General features: G+C 32.7%; 2 protein-coding genes across 4 annotated transcripts in view; one reads left to right on the top strand and one right to left on the bottom strand.

The window, feature by feature from the left end:
- Positions 1-10,140, top strand: part of LOC136978959 (DET1- and DDB1-associated protein 1) — a 29,182-nt gene extending 19,042 nt beyond the window's left edge. For all 3 annotated transcript variants that reach the window (XM_067274809.1, XM_067274810.1, XM_067274811.1), the window contains exon 6: positions 9,350-10,140. In XM_067274809.1, coding sequence (XP_067130910.1) covers positions 9,350-9,454 — 105 coding nt within the window. In that variant the 3' untranslated portion in view covers positions 9,455-10,140. The remainder of the gene's footprint in view (positions 1-9,349) is intronic.
- Positions 10,141-10,937: 797 nt separating this feature from the next.
- LOC136978935 (sodium channel protein 1 brain-like) overlaps positions 10,938-19,043 on the bottom strand; it is an 84,825-nt gene continuing 76,719 nt past the window's right edge. Inside the window, exon 26 of the mRNA XM_067274772.1 lies at positions 10,938-12,124. Coding sequence (XP_067130873.1) covers positions 11,181-12,124 — 944 coding nt within the window. The 3' untranslated portion in view covers positions 10,938-11,180. The remainder of the gene's footprint in view (positions 12,125-19,043) is intronic.

Below are 19,043 nucleotides of genomic sequence, written 5' to 3'. Positions count from 1 at the left end.
CAATGGCCTATGAATTTAGTTTAGATCAGTGATCATCATCTGGATAATAATACTGTATAGTGTATACAGAATTATGTCCTAATTGTAATTTTTCGAATGAACAAATTTTATTTTCTTGCATTGCCTTGCAACTGTTGCAAACATTCGCACTGATTTGGCATTCGGGTAATGACTTTGACTATTCACAAAAATGTTGTATGGGCTATTCTATTTTGTGCACACACCCTACTCTCTACTAGTAAATAATTACAGTTTGTCCATTTTTTTTATAATGGTTTTTATTTATATAAATTTCAATCTAATTTTTTTGTATCTGTCCTATAAGACGACCCCGGATTTTGGGGGCCATTTTTTACGATTCAAATATCGTCTTATCTGCCAAGGTATACGGTATTTTATGTTCTTTTTCAAAAATGAACATCCTGTGGCATGATGACAGGTTTGTGCACAACAAAATTACACAAAATGAATTGTTCACTAGGCCTATGCACAAATAACTATGCATTTGAATGAGTAATTGTTTATTTGGACAGAGATTGTAATTACTTGTGTAATTTTGGGACACACAAATCATTGAATGTTGATAAGTTATTCAATAAAATAAGTAATTTTTTTATTACAAGATCATTTTTCTTACCATCTTTTGTAAAACCTATAAAATGAAAATATATTGATCAATAAAATGAGTTTACAAGGTTTTAATATTTTTCCAATTAAAATAATTGCCTTTATAATTATGGGACACATCTTATCTAACTTGAAATTTAATTGCAGCTGAAATTTTTAATCTTATGATACATCTTTAAAATTTTTAATTACTTTAATTAATCTTACTTTTAATCATTCAACAACTCGTATACAGTCAGTTACAAAAGTATAGGAACACCACAAATTTTGTATTTTTTCAAAATTTATTTTGAAATTATTACTGGAAATAATGTTAATTATTTTTTATCATTATTTTAATTATTTTAGCACGTACTTTATATTTCATAAAGCATCATAAATTTATTTTTCACAAATATTCATTTTTGATGTGTTATAAAAGTATAGGTACACTTTTTAAAATTACATAAAAATAATTTTTAAATATATTTTAAACACTGTTAGTGTTTGGTTTCACCTCTATGGCTACAACTACTTGAAAAATTCTGTTAGGCATGGAGTTTATTAATTTTTTTAATTGTTCATCCTTAATTTCATCCCATGCATCTATTATTGCAATTTTCAATTGATTTACAGATTCATGTTGTTTCCATTTTTTATAAACAATGGCCACTAAAATCACCCATAAATTTTCAATGGGATTTAAATCTGGACTATGAAGGCCAGTCAATTACATCAATATTTTCTTTTTTAAACCAATTTTTTGTTGACATTGAGGTATGAATGGAAGCATTATCTTGTTGAAACTTCCATTTATGATCGCCAATTAATGCACCAAATGTAATCATATTAGTATACAATAATTCTTGATACTTTTCTGAGTTCATATTTTTGTCAACAAATACTAAATCAGTTTTACCTCCCCTTCCAAAACCACAGCAAATCATTACAGACCCACTCCCTTGTTGCTCACTTATTTTAACTCTACTTTCTCTTTTTAAATCATGCCAATAATATGAAAACCCATCAGGGCCATATAAATTAAACTTCTCATCACTAAACATTATTTCTTGCCATTTTTTAGTCCATCCCATCTTGTCTTTAGCCCAGTTTAAATGCATTGATTTGTGTTTGGCAGTTAAAGGAGGTTTCAACTACATTTTTTACGTTGTCATTGTTTTTTAACATTCTCCAAACAGTCGCAGGAGATACATCTACTGGTAATTTAGCAGCAGCTTGCCTTGTTGACATGTTTTTATTAGTTATAAGCTTCAAAATTTGTCTCTCATTTGTGAATGTTAAACATTTAGGTCATCCTGTCTTCCTTTTTTAAATTGTAATTTTCACCTTGTTGCAAAACATTTCGAAGCATTCATAGATCTATTTACAGCTGCAGCAATTTGCCTCAGAGACTTGCCTGAACCACTCAAATAATAAATTTTACGTATTTCTTGTTCCTGAAGTACAGTTACATGAGACAGTGTTGAAAATGTTTATATAACATTCAATAAAACATTCAAAAAAGCCACTATGACAGTTAAAAATGATAAAATTATCACCACTAGAGTGAGATGTCAATTATTATTATTATGTTGGGTTAAGTGAGATATACTCGGTTAACACCGGTGGCTGTGTACTATGCCGGACCAAAGTCAAGGCATAGTAACCAAAACAGAAATTAAAGAAGTGTATCAGTGTATGTGTCTGTATTCAAGAATTTTCTCACAATGTGACATGTATTCAATATAGTGGCCTTCTGTAGTGTGATGTATGTGTTTCTATTCAATTGTAATGTGCCCAGGCTTTTGTGTAGTGTGTGTGATATGACACCTGTAGCGGAGAGAACAACAGGTACAATAAGCACCCTATCCATCCTCCACAGATGCCTTATTTCCTGGGCGAGTTCTGTGTACTTGCTAATTTTTTCAGTGCATGCGTTTTGTATATTGTGAGTGTTTGGAATGGATATGTCTATAATGTATGTGATTTTATTGTGTTTGTCAATGAGTGTGATGTCTGGTCTGTTGTGGTAAATTGTTTTATCTGTGATTATGGCTCTGTCGTAGTACATTTTGTGCGTGTTGTTTTCCAATACTGTCTGTGGAATGTATTTGTAGTATGGTTCGTGGATGTCTACTAATTTGTGTTTCTTTGCAAGCTCTTGGTGTATTATATTTGCTACTTGGTTATGTCTGTGTAAATAATCTGTCTGTGCCAAGAGCTTGCAACCAGAGGTGATGTGTTGTATAGTTTCTGGCATGATGTGACATTTTCTGCATGTGTCATTTGTGAGTGTTGCATCTTTGAGTATGTGTTTTCTGTAGTTTTTAGTATTTATGACCTGATCCTGTATGGCAATCATGAATCCTTCCGTCTCCCCAAAGAGGCATCCCCGAGCTAACCAGCTGTTTGACGCAGTTTTGTCAACAAAATCCTGGGCCAGGTCGTAAGGATGCCTGCCATGGAGTGCCTTTCGAGCCCACAATTGCTTAATGGTGTCTATGCTTTTTATATGTTGTGTTGTGTCCATACGATGTGAGTGTAAGTTTAATGGTGTGTTATTTGAGTCTGCTAGAGTTACTGCTTTATGTAATTGTGATGTTTCTTGTTTTTTGTAGAAAAACTCTCGCAGTGACTGTATTTGTTTGTAGTGAAGGTTAACTATGTCAATCAGGCCACGTCCGCCATCTTTACGTGGAAGGGTTAATCTTTCTGTGGCGGATTTAGGATGATGTTGTTTATGCTTAGTAAGTGTTGTTCTTGTTTTCCTTTGGAGTTGCTCAAGATCTGTGTGAGTCCAATGTATAACTCCAAAAGAATATGTGAGTACTGGGATGACATATGTGTTTATTGCTTTAACTGTGTGTTTTGCATTTAACTGTGTTCTGAGAATAGCATTTAACCTACTTTGGTATTCTTTAATTAATCTTTGCTTTATTTGTGTATGTTCTGTTAGTTTGGCCTGTTGGAATCCTAAATACTTGTAGAACTCGCCCTCTTCCATGGATTCAATAACGTCTCCATTTCCAAGTGCAAAATCTTCTTTCTTCAGGATTCCTTTTTCTATGTGAACTGTTTTGCATTTATCTAGGCCAAATTCCATTTGTATGTCCTTGGTGTATGAATGTGTGATTTGTAGGAGTTGATGAAGTTGTTTTTGTGTGGATGCATAAAGTTTTATGTCATCCATGTACATGAGATGTGACAGTGTAAACTGTGTTGTTTTTTCGTGTCTGATATTGTAACCATATTGCGTGTTGTTTAACATGTTGGATAATGGGTTCAGGGCTAAGCAGAACCAGAGAGGACTCAAGGAATCTCCTTGAAAAATTCCTCGCCTAATAAAAATTTGGTTTGTTTGTATGGAAGTGTTACTAACCCTGAGATGTAGTGTTGTTCTCCAGTGCTGCATAGTGTTTTGAAAGAATGCAATGAGTGATGGATGTATTTTGTACATGTGTAGAATATGTAGCAGCCAACTGTGTGGAACACTGTCGAATGCTTTTCTGTAGTCTATATATGCCATGTGTATGTTTCTGTGTTGTTTGTGTGCTCGCCGTAGAATGACTGAATCTATGAGTAACTGTTCTTTGCATCCCTTGTGATTTCGACGGCAACCTTTTTGTTGTTCTGTTAGAATGTCGTGTTCTTCAATATGTTTGTATATTTTGTTTGCGATACAGGATGTCAATAATTTGTAGAGTGTTGGAAGACATGTAATTGGTCTGTATTGTGTGGGGTCTGTGGTATTGTTGTTTTTAGGTTTCATGTAGGTGATGCCCTGAGTAAGAAAATTTGGCATGTCTTGTGGATTGATGATGAATGTGTGTTAGGTGTTTAGCTAGTTCCTGGTGCAGTGATGTAAACTTTTTGTACCAGAAATTGTGAATGTTGTCTACACCAGGTGTCTTCCAGTTGTGTGTTCTGTTGACAGTGTATTGGAAATCATGTATGTTTATTTCAGCACAGGGCATAGTTGGTATGTTGTGCAAGTTTCTGTTCTCCTCCTCGATCCAGCCTGCATCAGCATTATGCGTGACAGCACTGGACCAAAGAGAAGACCAATATGTTGTGAGTTCTTCTTCTGTTGGTGTGCCACTGTGCTGTGTAACAGTGTTTGCTTTGTTATTGATTTGTCTGTAAAAGAGTTTTTCATTGTTTGTAAATAATTTATTTTGTTGTTTTCGTAGTGTACATGTTTTGTATCGTTTGAGTCTACGTGTTTTGGCAGCAAGTTTTTGTTTTAGTGTATCAATGTATTCTGTAATGTGTGTGTTGTGATGTTCATGTTTTGTGTGTGTTTTTATTTTCTTGAAAATGTTTTTGAGCTGTTTCCTTAATTTGGGTGTTATGTTGTTTTTAGCGTATTGTGTCAGCTTGCCTAATTGCTGTCTAATGTCATTTATTTGTATTTCTATTCTTCTCTGCCAGGCAGGCTTGTGATAGAATTTTGTTTTCTGTGTGTTTGTCTGTGATTGTACTTTCAGCCCATGGTGTGTCACTACTGTGACTGCTCCAGCATAAACTAATGTATGAATGTCTGCGAGTGTAGAAATTGAATGAATGTAGTGTGGTAGTAAGTGAGTGTTTACGTAATTTAGTGTTTTTCCTACTTCCTTTGACGTGTTGATTTTTGGTATTCGTGGTCGTTGTGTGGGATCTGTGCCTGTATATTTAGTGAGTGTTTCCTGAAATATAAGTGAGAGCGTATTAACTAAATCCATGTCTATGTTATCAGTGATGGATGAGGAAATGTCTGTAGTATCATTAGTGGTAATTGTTGTATGTGTGTTATTATCAATGCTTGTTGCTGGATTATCCTGACAGGTTACATGATCTTCATTAATGTTAGATGTTTCTGTCTGTTGATGTATTTGATCAGCAACCTGTTGTTTGATAAGTTCAAGTGTTGTTTGTGGAATAAGGTTGTTGTGTATAATTGTTCTTTTTTGATCAACAACCCTTTGTTCGGTGACAGTGAGGTGAGGATACTGTTGTGTGAATCTATGGTGTAGTTGTTGTCTGTATGCTGTCATGTTTGTTTCGAGTTTTGTGATGGTGTAGTAACTACGGATGATAAACTTGTTCATTTCTACTGTCCATTTCATCCGTTGGCGTGGTTTTCCAGCCTTTGTGGTCTGTGGATGCATTGCCACAGAAACACCAAGGCTGGGTTTGTTCCTCACATCTGTTGAGGGCATTGCAGTAGCCATGCTTGGGCCGGTGCTGCTTTCGCCACCGGTAACCAAGGGAGACTGTGGCCTATTTTTCGAACGTGAGCCTCTGCCTAACCCACGAACGCGGACCTTGTTAACCCGGGCGACGTCCGAGCCGGTATCACACTTTGATCTAGTTATTACCATAATAAATATCTCCACAGAATGTGGGTGTGGTCACTCTTAGCTTCATTTCTCCCCATAGACCTTACTGGCATGGGTGTCCCTACCAGGAGCTTATGCTCCAGCCTGCATTGCCCTATGGATCAGTAAAATTACTGGGCTCTCCCACCACGACCAGGTGGTGACCACGGGAGAGTTATTATTATTATTATTATTATTATTATTACAATAAATTAATTTTTAAGAGACTTAAGTGGTGGACCTATACTTTCGTAACACACAAAAGATGAAAATTTGTGAAAAAGACATTTATGCTGCTCTTTATGAAATGTAAAAAACCTGATGAAATAATTAAAACAATAATAAAAAATAATTAATATTATTTTCAGTAATAATTTCAAAATAAATTTTGAAAAAACACAAAATTTGTGGTGTTCTTATATTTTTGTAACAGACTGTATGCGTGTGTGCGTGCGTGCGTGTTTGTGTGTGTGTATACACAGTTTGTTACAAAAGTGTTATAATGGAAAACACTTTCCTAAAAAAATTCTTTCTTATCTCTGAATTTTTGATACTTAAAATTGTTTTCTGGAATACATTACAAGTTAAACTATAGTAGTAGTACTTTTTATTGTAATTTAATCAATTGTTAAAACATTTACTTCATTTCAGTCTTTTTTTATTTTGTATTTATATCACTTGGATCTTAGTCTATTGTTAAGTTTTGTAATAGAATCCAAATAAGTTAGTATGTAAGAGGATTTATCAGAAATTAAATTTCTGTTTTTTATTTTTTAATAATTAAGCAATATACAAAAATTCATGAGTACCTTAGAAAAAATTTGTTGAAAAATAAGAAACAATGAGAGCCAATGCTTATAGAGATATTTATCCAATCTAACAATCAAATGTTTCATTCCTCTGTAATAGAAATCTGGGCATTGATGATTCAGTTGCTGACAAACCTAATGTTTGACATCTTTATCTGGCTGGAATCATCTCCCATGCAGATGTTTCTTTATATGGAGAAACAGATGAAAATCTGATGGAGCTAAGTCTGGGTCATATGGTGGATGGTAAAGTATTTTCCATTTCTGATATCTTCTGAAGTATAGTGCTATCTTTTGATGTTTATGGACAGATATTGTCATGAAGGAGGAGACTTATGTTTGAGAAGTAATTTGTTGTTAGAGGCTTTGGTCTATTTTCAAAGCATTTCTTAATAGAAAATTGCATTAACTATTAGATGTGAAATCAATCCATGAACACCCCAAAAGACAGTGGCCATTACTTGGGTAAGTCTTGAATTTCTTGTAGACTGATTTGTGGGTGTTTCCAGGACCTTGAAAAACAGCTTATGGAAGACAAAATGGAGTTGCATCATTATAACATTAGAGCTCAAAGTCCAAATTTCTTTCACAAGCGTATGGAAGACCTAGTTGTTAGATTAGATATCCTTAAATATATCAGCAATTGTGGAGACAAAAAATAAGAAATGTGGATGTTTTCTAAGCTATTTATGAATTGTATAGCCTATTTTCCTATTTATTTTTTAAATATTTAAACTTAATTTCTGATATGCTCTTCATATAATAATCAATCACACTTACAAAGTCTTGGTGTAAACATCATGCTTTCACAATATAATGTTACATTACCTTAAAAAATTAACATTATAGAAATACTATATAAACAGTTTTGAACATATATAGTGCTCTATCTTATTTGTCCAAAATAAAATGTTAAGTTGTTTATAAAACATTATGTGAAGATTTATTTTACTTCTGTCTTCTAACTTGAGTTATTTTTAAGAATAATTTAAATTTTATACAAATGTTACTTAATATAAAATAATTTCTACACCAAAAGTTTAATATTTTGAATAAACAAACATCACTAATGCTGAATATTATTGGGCTAGAAATGGTTATAATAATATTAATTTATAAGACAATTTGGCACTAGAGTTAGGCATTAGGTGCCATCTCTTAAATTTAATAATTATAATTTTAATTAAATAATTTAGAACTATTGGAAGAAAAGAATCTGCCTCGAATCTGCAACTCCTGCTTATCGTGCAGATGTGTTGCCAATTATGCTACCCAGACCTCCGGTCCGATCTCCTCTTCCAGTATATCTAAGCTTACATTATAACCATTGAAGGTTATTACAATGCTGGTTGGGAGATGTTTACAGGATGTGGGCGCTGAATGCGTCCCCAACCGGCATTTTAATAAACTTCAATGGTTATAATGTAAGCTTAGATATACTGGAAGAGGAGATTGGACCGGAGGTCTGGGTAGCATAATTGGTAACTCATCTGCACGGTAAGCAGGAGTTGCAGATCCGAGGCAGGTTCTTTTCTAACAATAGTTCTAAATTATTTAATTAAAATTATAATTATTAAATTTAAGAGATGGCACCTAACGCCTAACTCTAGTGCCAAATTGTCTTATAAATTAATAATAATATAACCGTTTTTAACCCAATAATATTCGGCATTGGTTGATGTATAGCTTTAATATTTTGATTTATTTGCTTCATTTTTTAATCATAGAGTAAGATAGCAAAATGTTATGTGGTAAATCACAAATCAGAATATCACGATTACTATTACAAAGTACGACTACTAATGATCAGTTTTTGTGTAGTGGCAAATAGTTAACAGATGTTTTGTGTATAGACAAAAAGAACAAATTTCACATTTTAACCTAGATTTTTTTTATTTTAAATATGTCTAACTTGTTAAAGTAATAGAAATATATTTTCTTTTCATTTTTATATTGTGTAATGATAACAAATACTTAATGTTTATATGAAGTCAATCTTTTTCAAAAAAGAAAGTCCTGAAAAAGATTAGTATTTTTTATGTTGTTTAATATTTCCAGTATATTATTAAAAAGATGTGTTAGTCATTAAGAAACCTAACTGCTTATTAAATACAACCTTGAAAACTTTATCTTTCATTGGACAAAGAATAACAAGTGCAATTTATATTTGGATATAGCTTAATGCTAGTAATAATAAGCATAGATTTTTAATTTTGCAAAAAGAAATTAATATAAAAAGAATGTTTTAAGAATAGTTCTTACAAATTTAATTTGACAGACGATTAATTTGCTGGAATATTTATATCCCATCTAAAATTAATTTGTAAGAACTATTCTTTAAAAATGAATAGTATTTTTGAAATAATGGAATTGAAACATTTACTGAAGATCAATTGGCATGGGAATAGAATATCAAATATTGAAAGTTCTAATATACATTATATATCCTATAAAATGGTATACATGTTTTTTTTGAATGTTTTTCAACATTTCTGTTCAAAAATAGTGTTGCTTGAAAGTTATATATTACTTAAAAATTTAATATAATTTTTTTTAAACTTTTATATATTATAGAATTCTATGAAAAAGAGAGATTCAAACCGTGCTAGTTTAAGTGCTGAGGATGACATTGCAAGAAAGAGACAACGGACAGAACAAGGAGAACAGGAGTTTCCGTGATTTCCAAACTCTCGATATCAGTTCTTTGACAAGTTTTCAAAATGGACATTGATTACTTTGTTTTAAATCTACAGAAGGAAGTGCTCCAAAAAGTATTACAGAGTGTCAAAATGAGTGATGATTTGTATTATGGAAGAAGAGATTGACAAGTGAATGATGAATGAATATATAAATAGTTATCTTGTGTGTAAAATTCTTTATTTCATTATTATTATTATTGTTTATTTTAAAATATTTTTCACAAACATGAAGAAAGATATTCTTTTCAGGGAGTATATGAAAAAAAGAATATCAAAAATGGAAAATAAATTTTAATCAATTTGTTAGTTTGAGGGATTGTGCAGATATGCACAACATGCTTCCAATTGATTATAAACAATTGTTTTTTTTTTAATTCTGTCATTTATTTTATTAAACAAATATTCTTTAATAGAAGAAGAAAATCTAAAAATTCTCTAATAAGCCTGTAACATTTAGAAATTCTGTGTGCAAATTAATAATAATAATAATAATACTACAATCATGTTAAATTTCTGTTGTAGTAAAGTAATAACTCTACTATCTGCTGTCTATCAGAAAATATCCAGTGACCTGCTAACCATTAAAAGCTTTTGTCATGTAGCCCATCAGCATGTCATTTCACATTCCATCGAGTAAATAAAATAATGAAATAATTTGTTCTCGTATGATTTTTGTATATCTTGATAAAATGGCTGAATTATTGAAAATTTTATAGTTAAAATTCTTTTGCTTAAATTTGGTGATGCAATTTTTAAGTCTTAATATAAATGAAATGTTATCTTTTAGAAGTTATGAGAAAATGTTTTAAAATAAAAACTGTATAAGTTGTCATCTATATACATATACTGATTACAAAAACGTTTTATCAAGAAAGGCCAATATTTGTAAATATAAATATAAAAAAATTTCATAAAGCAATAAATCTCGAAAGAAGATTGTGTGGTAGTCTCTAAATTGAACTCCCACAGTAAATGCATTCTCCATGACTTGATTTTAAAATCATCTCTACAGTAACACTTTTAGATCTTGTATAGATTTTTAAATGAAAGTATATAGTAGGTTCAGTATCTAAAACAGAATAGGTTCAGAAAATAACCAACTGAATCAGTTTCCTTTGAACATTGTTGTAGAAGTTATATTCTTATTACAGTGGTATTGAGAATTTCTTTTCCAGAATTATTATTTATAATGCACTTGATGTAGAATAAAATGTCTCCAAATGTTTACAAATTTTTCTTTATTCTAAATATTTAAGAATTACAGAAGACAATTCTTAATCTAAATTTTCTAACCTGTTTCTAAATAAGGTTAATAAAATATAAAATTAACAATAATTAGCTAAATTTCGTAAAATGTATTTTAACAAATCAACTTTTTAAACAGAAATTATAACTGTACATATCAAAAACTGAGTAATCCAAAAAAAAGTTTTTGTTAAAAATTAAAGGGCTGAGTGGCAAAACTGCATATCCCTCAAAACTTGGTTACTAACAAATTTGGATTTGTGCATCAATCCATCATCTAAGAAACTTTCGTGGTTCAGTTACATACCCTACGGGTTGTATAACCACATTAATAAAGTGCTGTACATCGGAAATGGCATGTTTAAAATTCATCAGCATTTTATTTTCTTGAAAAATTCTTAATGTGGAATATGCCATTTTTCTATCCAGCCCCTCAATTGTCCCATATGACAGTCCTCAAATTAATGCTTCATTTTATATTTTTTAAATGTCCTTTGGATCACTTTTGCAGCATTTTCTTGCTTTTTTCTTTCCCAGGTATTTGAAATAATTTCGGTTTGACTACGAGTTGGAAAAGTTTTCCGAAATCTCTGATCTATTTGCTCTTGCAACGTTTTAAATTCGTCTGTTTCTTCTACATCGCCTAAAACTCGTTTTGTCAAGGCATGAAGAATATCCAAACAATGTACTTGGTCCCCTTTTGATAATGGTAATTTCATTAGAACAATTGCAATATTATTTGGTTTTGGTATTCCTAAAGGTGGGTCCAAATCTGCTACAAAATCTGAAAGCTGGATTAAACTGATAAATTGGATAGCGTGAGGATCGTACCGGGACCAAGTGATATAAAATGACTCAATATCTTCTTCGGTAATGCCCATTTCTTCTTGATTTGCTTGGTTCAAATTTTCTAAAATTATTGCTATATATGTGTTTATTATTATCATGTAGTTAATAATAATGTAACTGACCAGATACAAAACGGCAACAAATGAATAACCACAATTACCGTTTGGTAGATTATTATAATTAGGATCACAATCTGGCGGCTGAACTGTCAGTGGCTCTAAAATGTCGTTCCATCCAGCAGACGTTGCAAGGCGAAACAAAAGTGCCATGCTATGAGCAAAGGTTTCAAAATTTATTGTGTCTGTAATGTTGTTGTCGTGTTTGACGTGGGCAAATAACGACATGCCTATAATTGAATAAATAAAAGTAACAAGAAAAAGTAAGGCTCCAATATTGAAGAGAGCAGGAAGTGATACAATCAACGCAAACAGTAATTTTCGAATGCCTTTGGCTGCTTTAATGAGTCTAAGTATCCTTCCGATTCGAACCAGGCGAATTACTCTTAATAAAGTTGGGCTAATGATGAATTTTTGTAATGCTTCTTCAAAGATAACACCTGAAAAAATAATGTGTTAATATTAAAGTAAGGTTTTATCATAAAAATAATAAATATAATTTTGCTCAATTCAAGAAATTTAAAATATTTACTTTATTAGAAAATTATCATGCAAAATATTTAGCATTTTTTTGAATTAATCTATCCAAAAAAATTATCTTCTATGAGAAAATTTTGAAAATAGTGTTAAATGAGAGTGCGATATAGACCAATAGTAATTGTGTGACAAACCAAAAATTACCTATTTGTTTTATTGTCATTAAAATGTGATCTTTGTGCCATTTGTTTATATATTTATTGATTTGTACAGTTAAATCCAAAATACTCTAAATTAGCCAAACAGCCATGCATCAAAGTGTTAGCTTACTATTATTGCCGAGATTCAGTCCCTTTGGTTAAGAAAAGGATCTGGATATGAGGGTGCAGACTAGTAGACCTCCAACACTGGCATAGAAAAGGTGGGAAGTGCTCAGGAATGGGAAATACCGGAATGAATTCGGAAGACAACAGGAATCACTGGATAAAGAAGATCCCATATCCTTGAGAATATTGGTTGTTATACAATTTGTTGCCAAATTTTGATTTCTGATTGGTCCCAAGCTGTTGCTAAGGGCACAGTTTGGTTTGCGAAGTGAACCCCTTCTATCCTGATGCATTTTTGCTCTCCCCAACAGGTTGGTTATGTTTGAGTAATAGCCTCATAAATTACAGAAAATGTTTTTTTTCCCCTTTCCCTTTCGGAGAGGATGCAGTTGGGTCCATGTAGTCCTCAGTCACACACTTCTCCAAGGAAGTGTTTGCTTTTTTGATTTTGACTTGGTATTAGGTCACTGCAAATCCTTTATCAGTGTCACTCCCTCTCTTCATATGATATACAACTGGGAATGTAAAAATTAAATTTTACAGCTCCCATACAAAGAATATGCCATCTGTTTATTGATATTAGTTTGGCAGTCTGTCTCCTGTCTTGTTGGGTAAGGTACCTTACAAGACCTCTCTTTCTTTAAAAGTGGTGCTTATTCATAAAGTGTCAATTAACTGGTGGCTCTGAAACTGCCAGTCCATATGTCATTCTCCTGGATAAACAAATTTCCATGCACAACATCAAGAGAGAAGAATGCATCCATAAGATGCATATTTCTATGACATAACTGGAGATAATATAGAAAATGATTTTTGTACTCCAAATATGATACATATCCATAATTGAGTTTGCACTTATTCAAATTGATCATAATGAAAAATACGAATCATCATGATTACACTGATCATATCCAGTTTTGATGGGAAATATAAACGAAGGAAAAATTTCAAATATACATAGATGATTTGTAGATTGAGCATTGCATATTTATTCTATGAGTTTCATTCTCTTTTTCCTCTCAAAAAGAAAGAATGGTCATGATCAAGGCTGTCCAACTGGCGGCCCGTGGGCCGTATACGGCCCGCCAAATTATTTTTACGGCCCGCGAGTACATTTTACTATGAATAAATTTATGTTACTAAATTATTATTATTAATATTAAAATTATTTTACTATGTGAAAATTACGGCCACAATGTTCTCATTAATATATTACGAATATTTTAAAGTTTCTTTTTAGTATAAATAAAATATTTTCTTAATTAACATAAACTGACTTTTCATTTATCAACCTTCTTGGCCCCTGAAATGCTTGGTGAAGAAAATATGGCCGGTGGGCTATGATAAGTTGGACAGCGCTGGTCATGATCATACTATTTGCATTCTCTTCCAAAATACCTCAGAAACTTATTTTAAAATGCAAATGGCTGTGCAATGTCCCATCTGATTCATTTGTTCAATTGACCACAACTGCTGAACTTTTACACACTACTTCAAATTTGTAAGTGAGGTTCCCTGACTTACATTTCAGAAAATCAAGTGCTTTCCATAGTTAGGATTGTATTCCTATCTCTTCTGAACAAAGGAAAACACCTGTTTCTGATATTTTGTGAATCTTTATTTGAACCATGTATCAATAATACATTTACTGCATCTACCTTATTGAGAGTTGAAGTCTGATGAAAAAAAGTTAACCACAATCATCAGGTTAATTTGCACTTTCATTGTCTTCCATATTCCTTCAATAGCTAATCTGGTTGCCAAAATAAGAGTTGTGTCACTCATTAAGATTGGTATCTCTGTGCCTTAATAATAATTGAAACATTCCTTGCTTGCAGCTGTTACAGCTGTGTGCAATGGAGCTCCAATGACTTCACCTGGAGCATCTGCATCAGCTCTTGCATATCTTGTTGCTAGGTGATCAGTGAGTTAGCTAGTGGACAAATGCACTAGTGCCTTTTTCTTGGATTTTGGCAATAAGTGCATTAGCACTCTTTGGTTTACTTCTGGCCAATGTATGTTGGTTCTTTGTGGATCCTATCACATAGGAAAAAAGGAAATTTCCATCAAAACACCACACTCATAACACCTTATAGATTTGCAGCCGTGTTTATTCGGTACAAACGAACGTTTTCGGTCATATTTAACGACCTTCTTCAGGAAATATCCAAAAAATTGAACACAACAAAAATCTGCAGTAACGAACAAGCGTTTGGAACGTTTTTAAAAATATTCTAAAGAGAATTGCGTGCGCCATCTCTACATCGATGCGTATTAAATAACACAATACATGAGAATAAAATAAAAATAAATAAATAACAGACAATGAAAAATAATATGCTCCTTGGAGACATTAAAAATAAAATACAAACATACAATACGGTGCAAGCCGAACGGCGCAAAGAACATAGGGAAGGAGAGGAGCTGTGCAGAGACAATAACTACGGGTTCTGTCCTTGAGTAAACTTCCGCTTATCCGCTTTTCTGACATTTACATATCGCCTGAGCGCCAGGCTGCAGATACTTTATTAGCCTCTCTGAATTTACTCATCAATCGCACACCGTGCTGAATAAACAATAAACTCACTCAAAAAACCAAGAACGGTGCGTTATCACATATAATTACGATTTTCACAAACGTTTTCGAACATAAAAGTTCTTCATCAGGTGAAAAAACGGACAATTTATAAAAACGTTAGATGGAACAGTTTTCGAAAGAGGTGCCAAGATTAAATATATATTATATTATATATATAATAAATATTATATATAAATATAATATTAAAATAATATAAATATAAAAAGATCGCTAATAGCGAGAATTAAAGAGCATAAAGCAGACATCCGTTACCAAAGATGTACAACCGCTTTGGCACGTTACGCCACGGAACCGGATATTCAGCCAAGGTTTGACGAGGCCAGGATCATCCACACCACACCCCTTATACACCATTTGAGATGGATGGAGGCAGTACACATACACAAAACCGCCCGGGATAAAAAATGTATTAACGGCAAAGAGGAGTTATCGTTATCCGTCACATGGCAAATGCTCATATATGACGGATGACATTACAGGAAAGTTTCCACTTCCACCCATGCGCAGCGGTGACGACATCCGCACGAGTAACATTTCGAATCTTGCGCACGGCTCTTTCGAAAATCTGTTCCATCGAACGTTTTTTATAAATTGTCCGTTTTTTCACCTGATGAAGAACTTTTATGTTCAAAAACGTTTGTGAAAATCGTAATTATATGTGATAACACACCGTTCTTGGTTTTTTGAGTGAGTTTATAGCCTCTCTGAAGTTGATAGATTGTCCTTTCTGGCTTGCTTTGCAGATATGCCAAGCTTCTGTATAACGGAGGTGCTTTATGTTGCGAACTGTTTGTATTAATCTTGCTTGGGCCCATTCAGCTTGGACTTCTTGGGGATCTGCCAGGACGTAAGTCACCAACGCTGTGCATGGTTGTTCGCTTCTTATATTTCTCTGATGTTCCACCAGCCTTTCCTTGAGTGATCTTCTGGTGGCTCCGATGTAAAATAGTTTATTCTGCCTCCGTGTGTCCGTAATAGGAATTCTGTAAACCTCCAGAAGGGAGTTAGTGTCCATGGCGTCTTTATCCGCTCTTAACAGCTGGTATATAGTGGGATTCCGTTTATATATTATTCTTTTGTTTGTAGCGGTTCCTATACGTTTATAGATGCTGCCCAGTTCCACCCTGTAGTCCATCAATGTAAAATTGAGGGAAATTTCCATCTCCCTCACTCTTCTTTCCTTTCCATTATTATAAATTTAATTTTTTTTGTTATGAGAGCAATACTGACATATGCGCACAATTTATTAGGTTGATTTAAAAATGTAAAAATAATAAATGTGAAACAATTCCCAGGGATCACCTTAACCTTAATGTGTCATAATGTTAGCCATTACTCTCGCATCTGCATCTGAGTATATCCCAGTATCAATTTGCATGTTTAAATTCTTCCCAGCATTTGTTTGCTTAGACCAACTGGTTGTTAGCAACACCCAAGGTTGCTCACTTAGCAGACTCTGGCTTTGGAGAGCATAACCACGAGACAGTCACAAATTTGTAAATGGTGGTTCTACTTCAATTGCCATTTCACCTACCTGATCTAGTGGAATCAAGGTCAGAATAACCTCATTCCAAAGATCAACCTGTTCTGAGGATTGCTTTTCAGTAGAAGCTTGTGGTTAATTACAATCCTTTGCATTGGCATTTGTGTTTCTCAACATGGGGTCTGCAAACTCTAATAGCATGACTGCAGATTTTAATTGGTTCGTGTGTACATGCAATTTCTTTCCAGTATATATATGCCAAACTTCAAAATTTACTGGGCTCATTTCTGCTGTAATTCTAAAAGGGCCTGACCAATATGGAGCCAACTTACAACCATTATGCCAGGCTTGAAGTGTGTGTCTTACAAACACCCAATCACCTACAGCAAACTTGTATGGTTTATTCCTATGCTATTGGTACATTTTATGATCATTCACTGTTTTTTGTGCATGCTCCTGAGCCATTTTATAAGTAGTAACTAATCATAATTTTAATTCACTTATATGACACTGACAAAAAATTACATAATAGTCTGGTGCAGTGACTATGTCAAAGAGATATGTAGGATTTCTCTCATACAATAAGTAGAAGGGAACCTCATCAATACTTGCATATACAGTAGTATTATAGGTGGAGAGAACATGGGATCATTTCACCTCACTTACTTAGGAGCCTTACCTTGTCTTTCTTTGGTTTTGTCAAGTCTTTTATACTTCCTGGTGTGAAGTAACAAACGGTTCTGCCACTAATTCATTTACATACTTATACTAACAATTGTCAATTTTTTCTTTTGCAATACTTTGGACATTTGTCTTTAACAATCTTTTCAAAAAATCAATTTTGATTTTTAGAATCAGTTATAATTGAGATTAAGTGGCCATTTTTTAATTCCTATATGGAAATCACTCAATCTAAGATGCCATGGTAGATACTCTGGTGACATCAGAAATATGGATGTCAGTGTATGTTTTTTCACATTTAGATATTTCTTTTTTGGGTTGGGTGTGGAACTTTTATCCTTTAACAAACTAAAATGTCCCCAAAACAATAATGAGAACTAAATAAAAACCCCAAAAATAAAATAAAATTTGGACTTGACTAAAGAAAAAATGATTTTCCAAGTTTCATAAAATTTGTATTCATCACTTACCAACAATTGCCAAGGTAAGAAGCTTAACCTATAACATTTGTTCTTTTCCAAATATTGGGTTATCCATTTTTATCAAGTTCACTTTAATTTAAAGATATCAAGTTTACATCACAAATGTCTTGTTTATTCTTCTTCTCATTTCACATTGGTGTCACTTGAGTTGCTTTATTTAATAAACACATTACAGTGTATTTTCAAGAAACTTAGGGCCCGAAATCCAAAAGGTATCCATGGCATTGAATGCCATAAAAGTTAGCCAAACTGCAACATATTTGATGCAGTGGAGTTGAAAACACATCACAACATTGTTTATTTATTCCAATAACAATTATGTCAGGCAAAAATTAATTATCCATAAAAATTTAATTTGGATTCTTTTAGGAAAGTGCCATATTTTTGCAGATTGACCAGCATGATGAAAATCCGGGGTTATTGGCATGCTGGTTAAACTGTGACTAAAAAATAAAATTAATCAGATGTGAGAAAACTAGATGCTAAATAAATGTTAAAGAAAACATTCTTCCCAGTACAATAAAATAATAACGTTGTAATTTGACTGACTTAAAATCAGGAAAAAAGTTTTTGTTTATAGTACAATAAAACAATTAACAGCTTGACATTAGTTGTAGTAGTAGTTCGTCAGTGCAGCTTGTGCTATCTATCTATCCTGATCTTAAAAATAACATCTTTCTTTCAAATTTCACACAAAAGGAATGTTAATTGATGTAAGTTGAGATAATTTACAGCAATTTTCTGAAATTTGATATGTTTGGCATTTTACATTGTTAGAAAAAAATACAAAATGTAGAATTTAAACATATTTGAAGTTTTTGATGTAATGCTGACAGTTTACAGTTTTAGAATAAAAACTAGTTCATTTTTTTACATGCCCTTTGGAGAGGGATGTATAACCCTCACTTAAACTGGTATGCTGGTTTTTACCATAAGGAAATATGATTTCAAGGTCTCCCCAGATAGACCAACATGCTGGACAATCTGCAAAGATATGGTAGAAGGAAATTAAGGACAGTAGGAGCATTATATCAATACAAATAATCTCAAATTAAAAATCTGAAATTGATGTGAAAAAACATGAAAGACCCCATCACACAGCACTGCTGGATTAATCAAATCCTGGCATTTGCATCCAAAAGTCTGTCTTATGTATGTGATAGAAATAAAATAAAATGTTGAGTACTATTAAAATGAACAGTTTAAATTTCTATAAGGAGATAGTAATTAAATTTCTATGGCCAGCCATAAGAATTGATATCATCTTCTCAATACTTAATTCTGTTCCATTTTGAATTGGAATTGGAGCCT

Source organism: Centruroides vittatus, unplaced genomic scaffold, assembly GCF_030686945.1.
Source record: "Centruroides vittatus isolate TY-2023 unplaced genomic scaffold, ASM3068694v2 contig_564, whole genome shotgun sequence".
Lineage (NCBI taxonomy): Eukaryota > Metazoa > Arthropoda > Arachnida > Scorpiones > Buthidae > Centruroides > Centruroides vittatus.
Note: the sequence above shows the minus strand (reverse complement) of the source record. Positions and strands in the feature narration are given on the sequence as shown.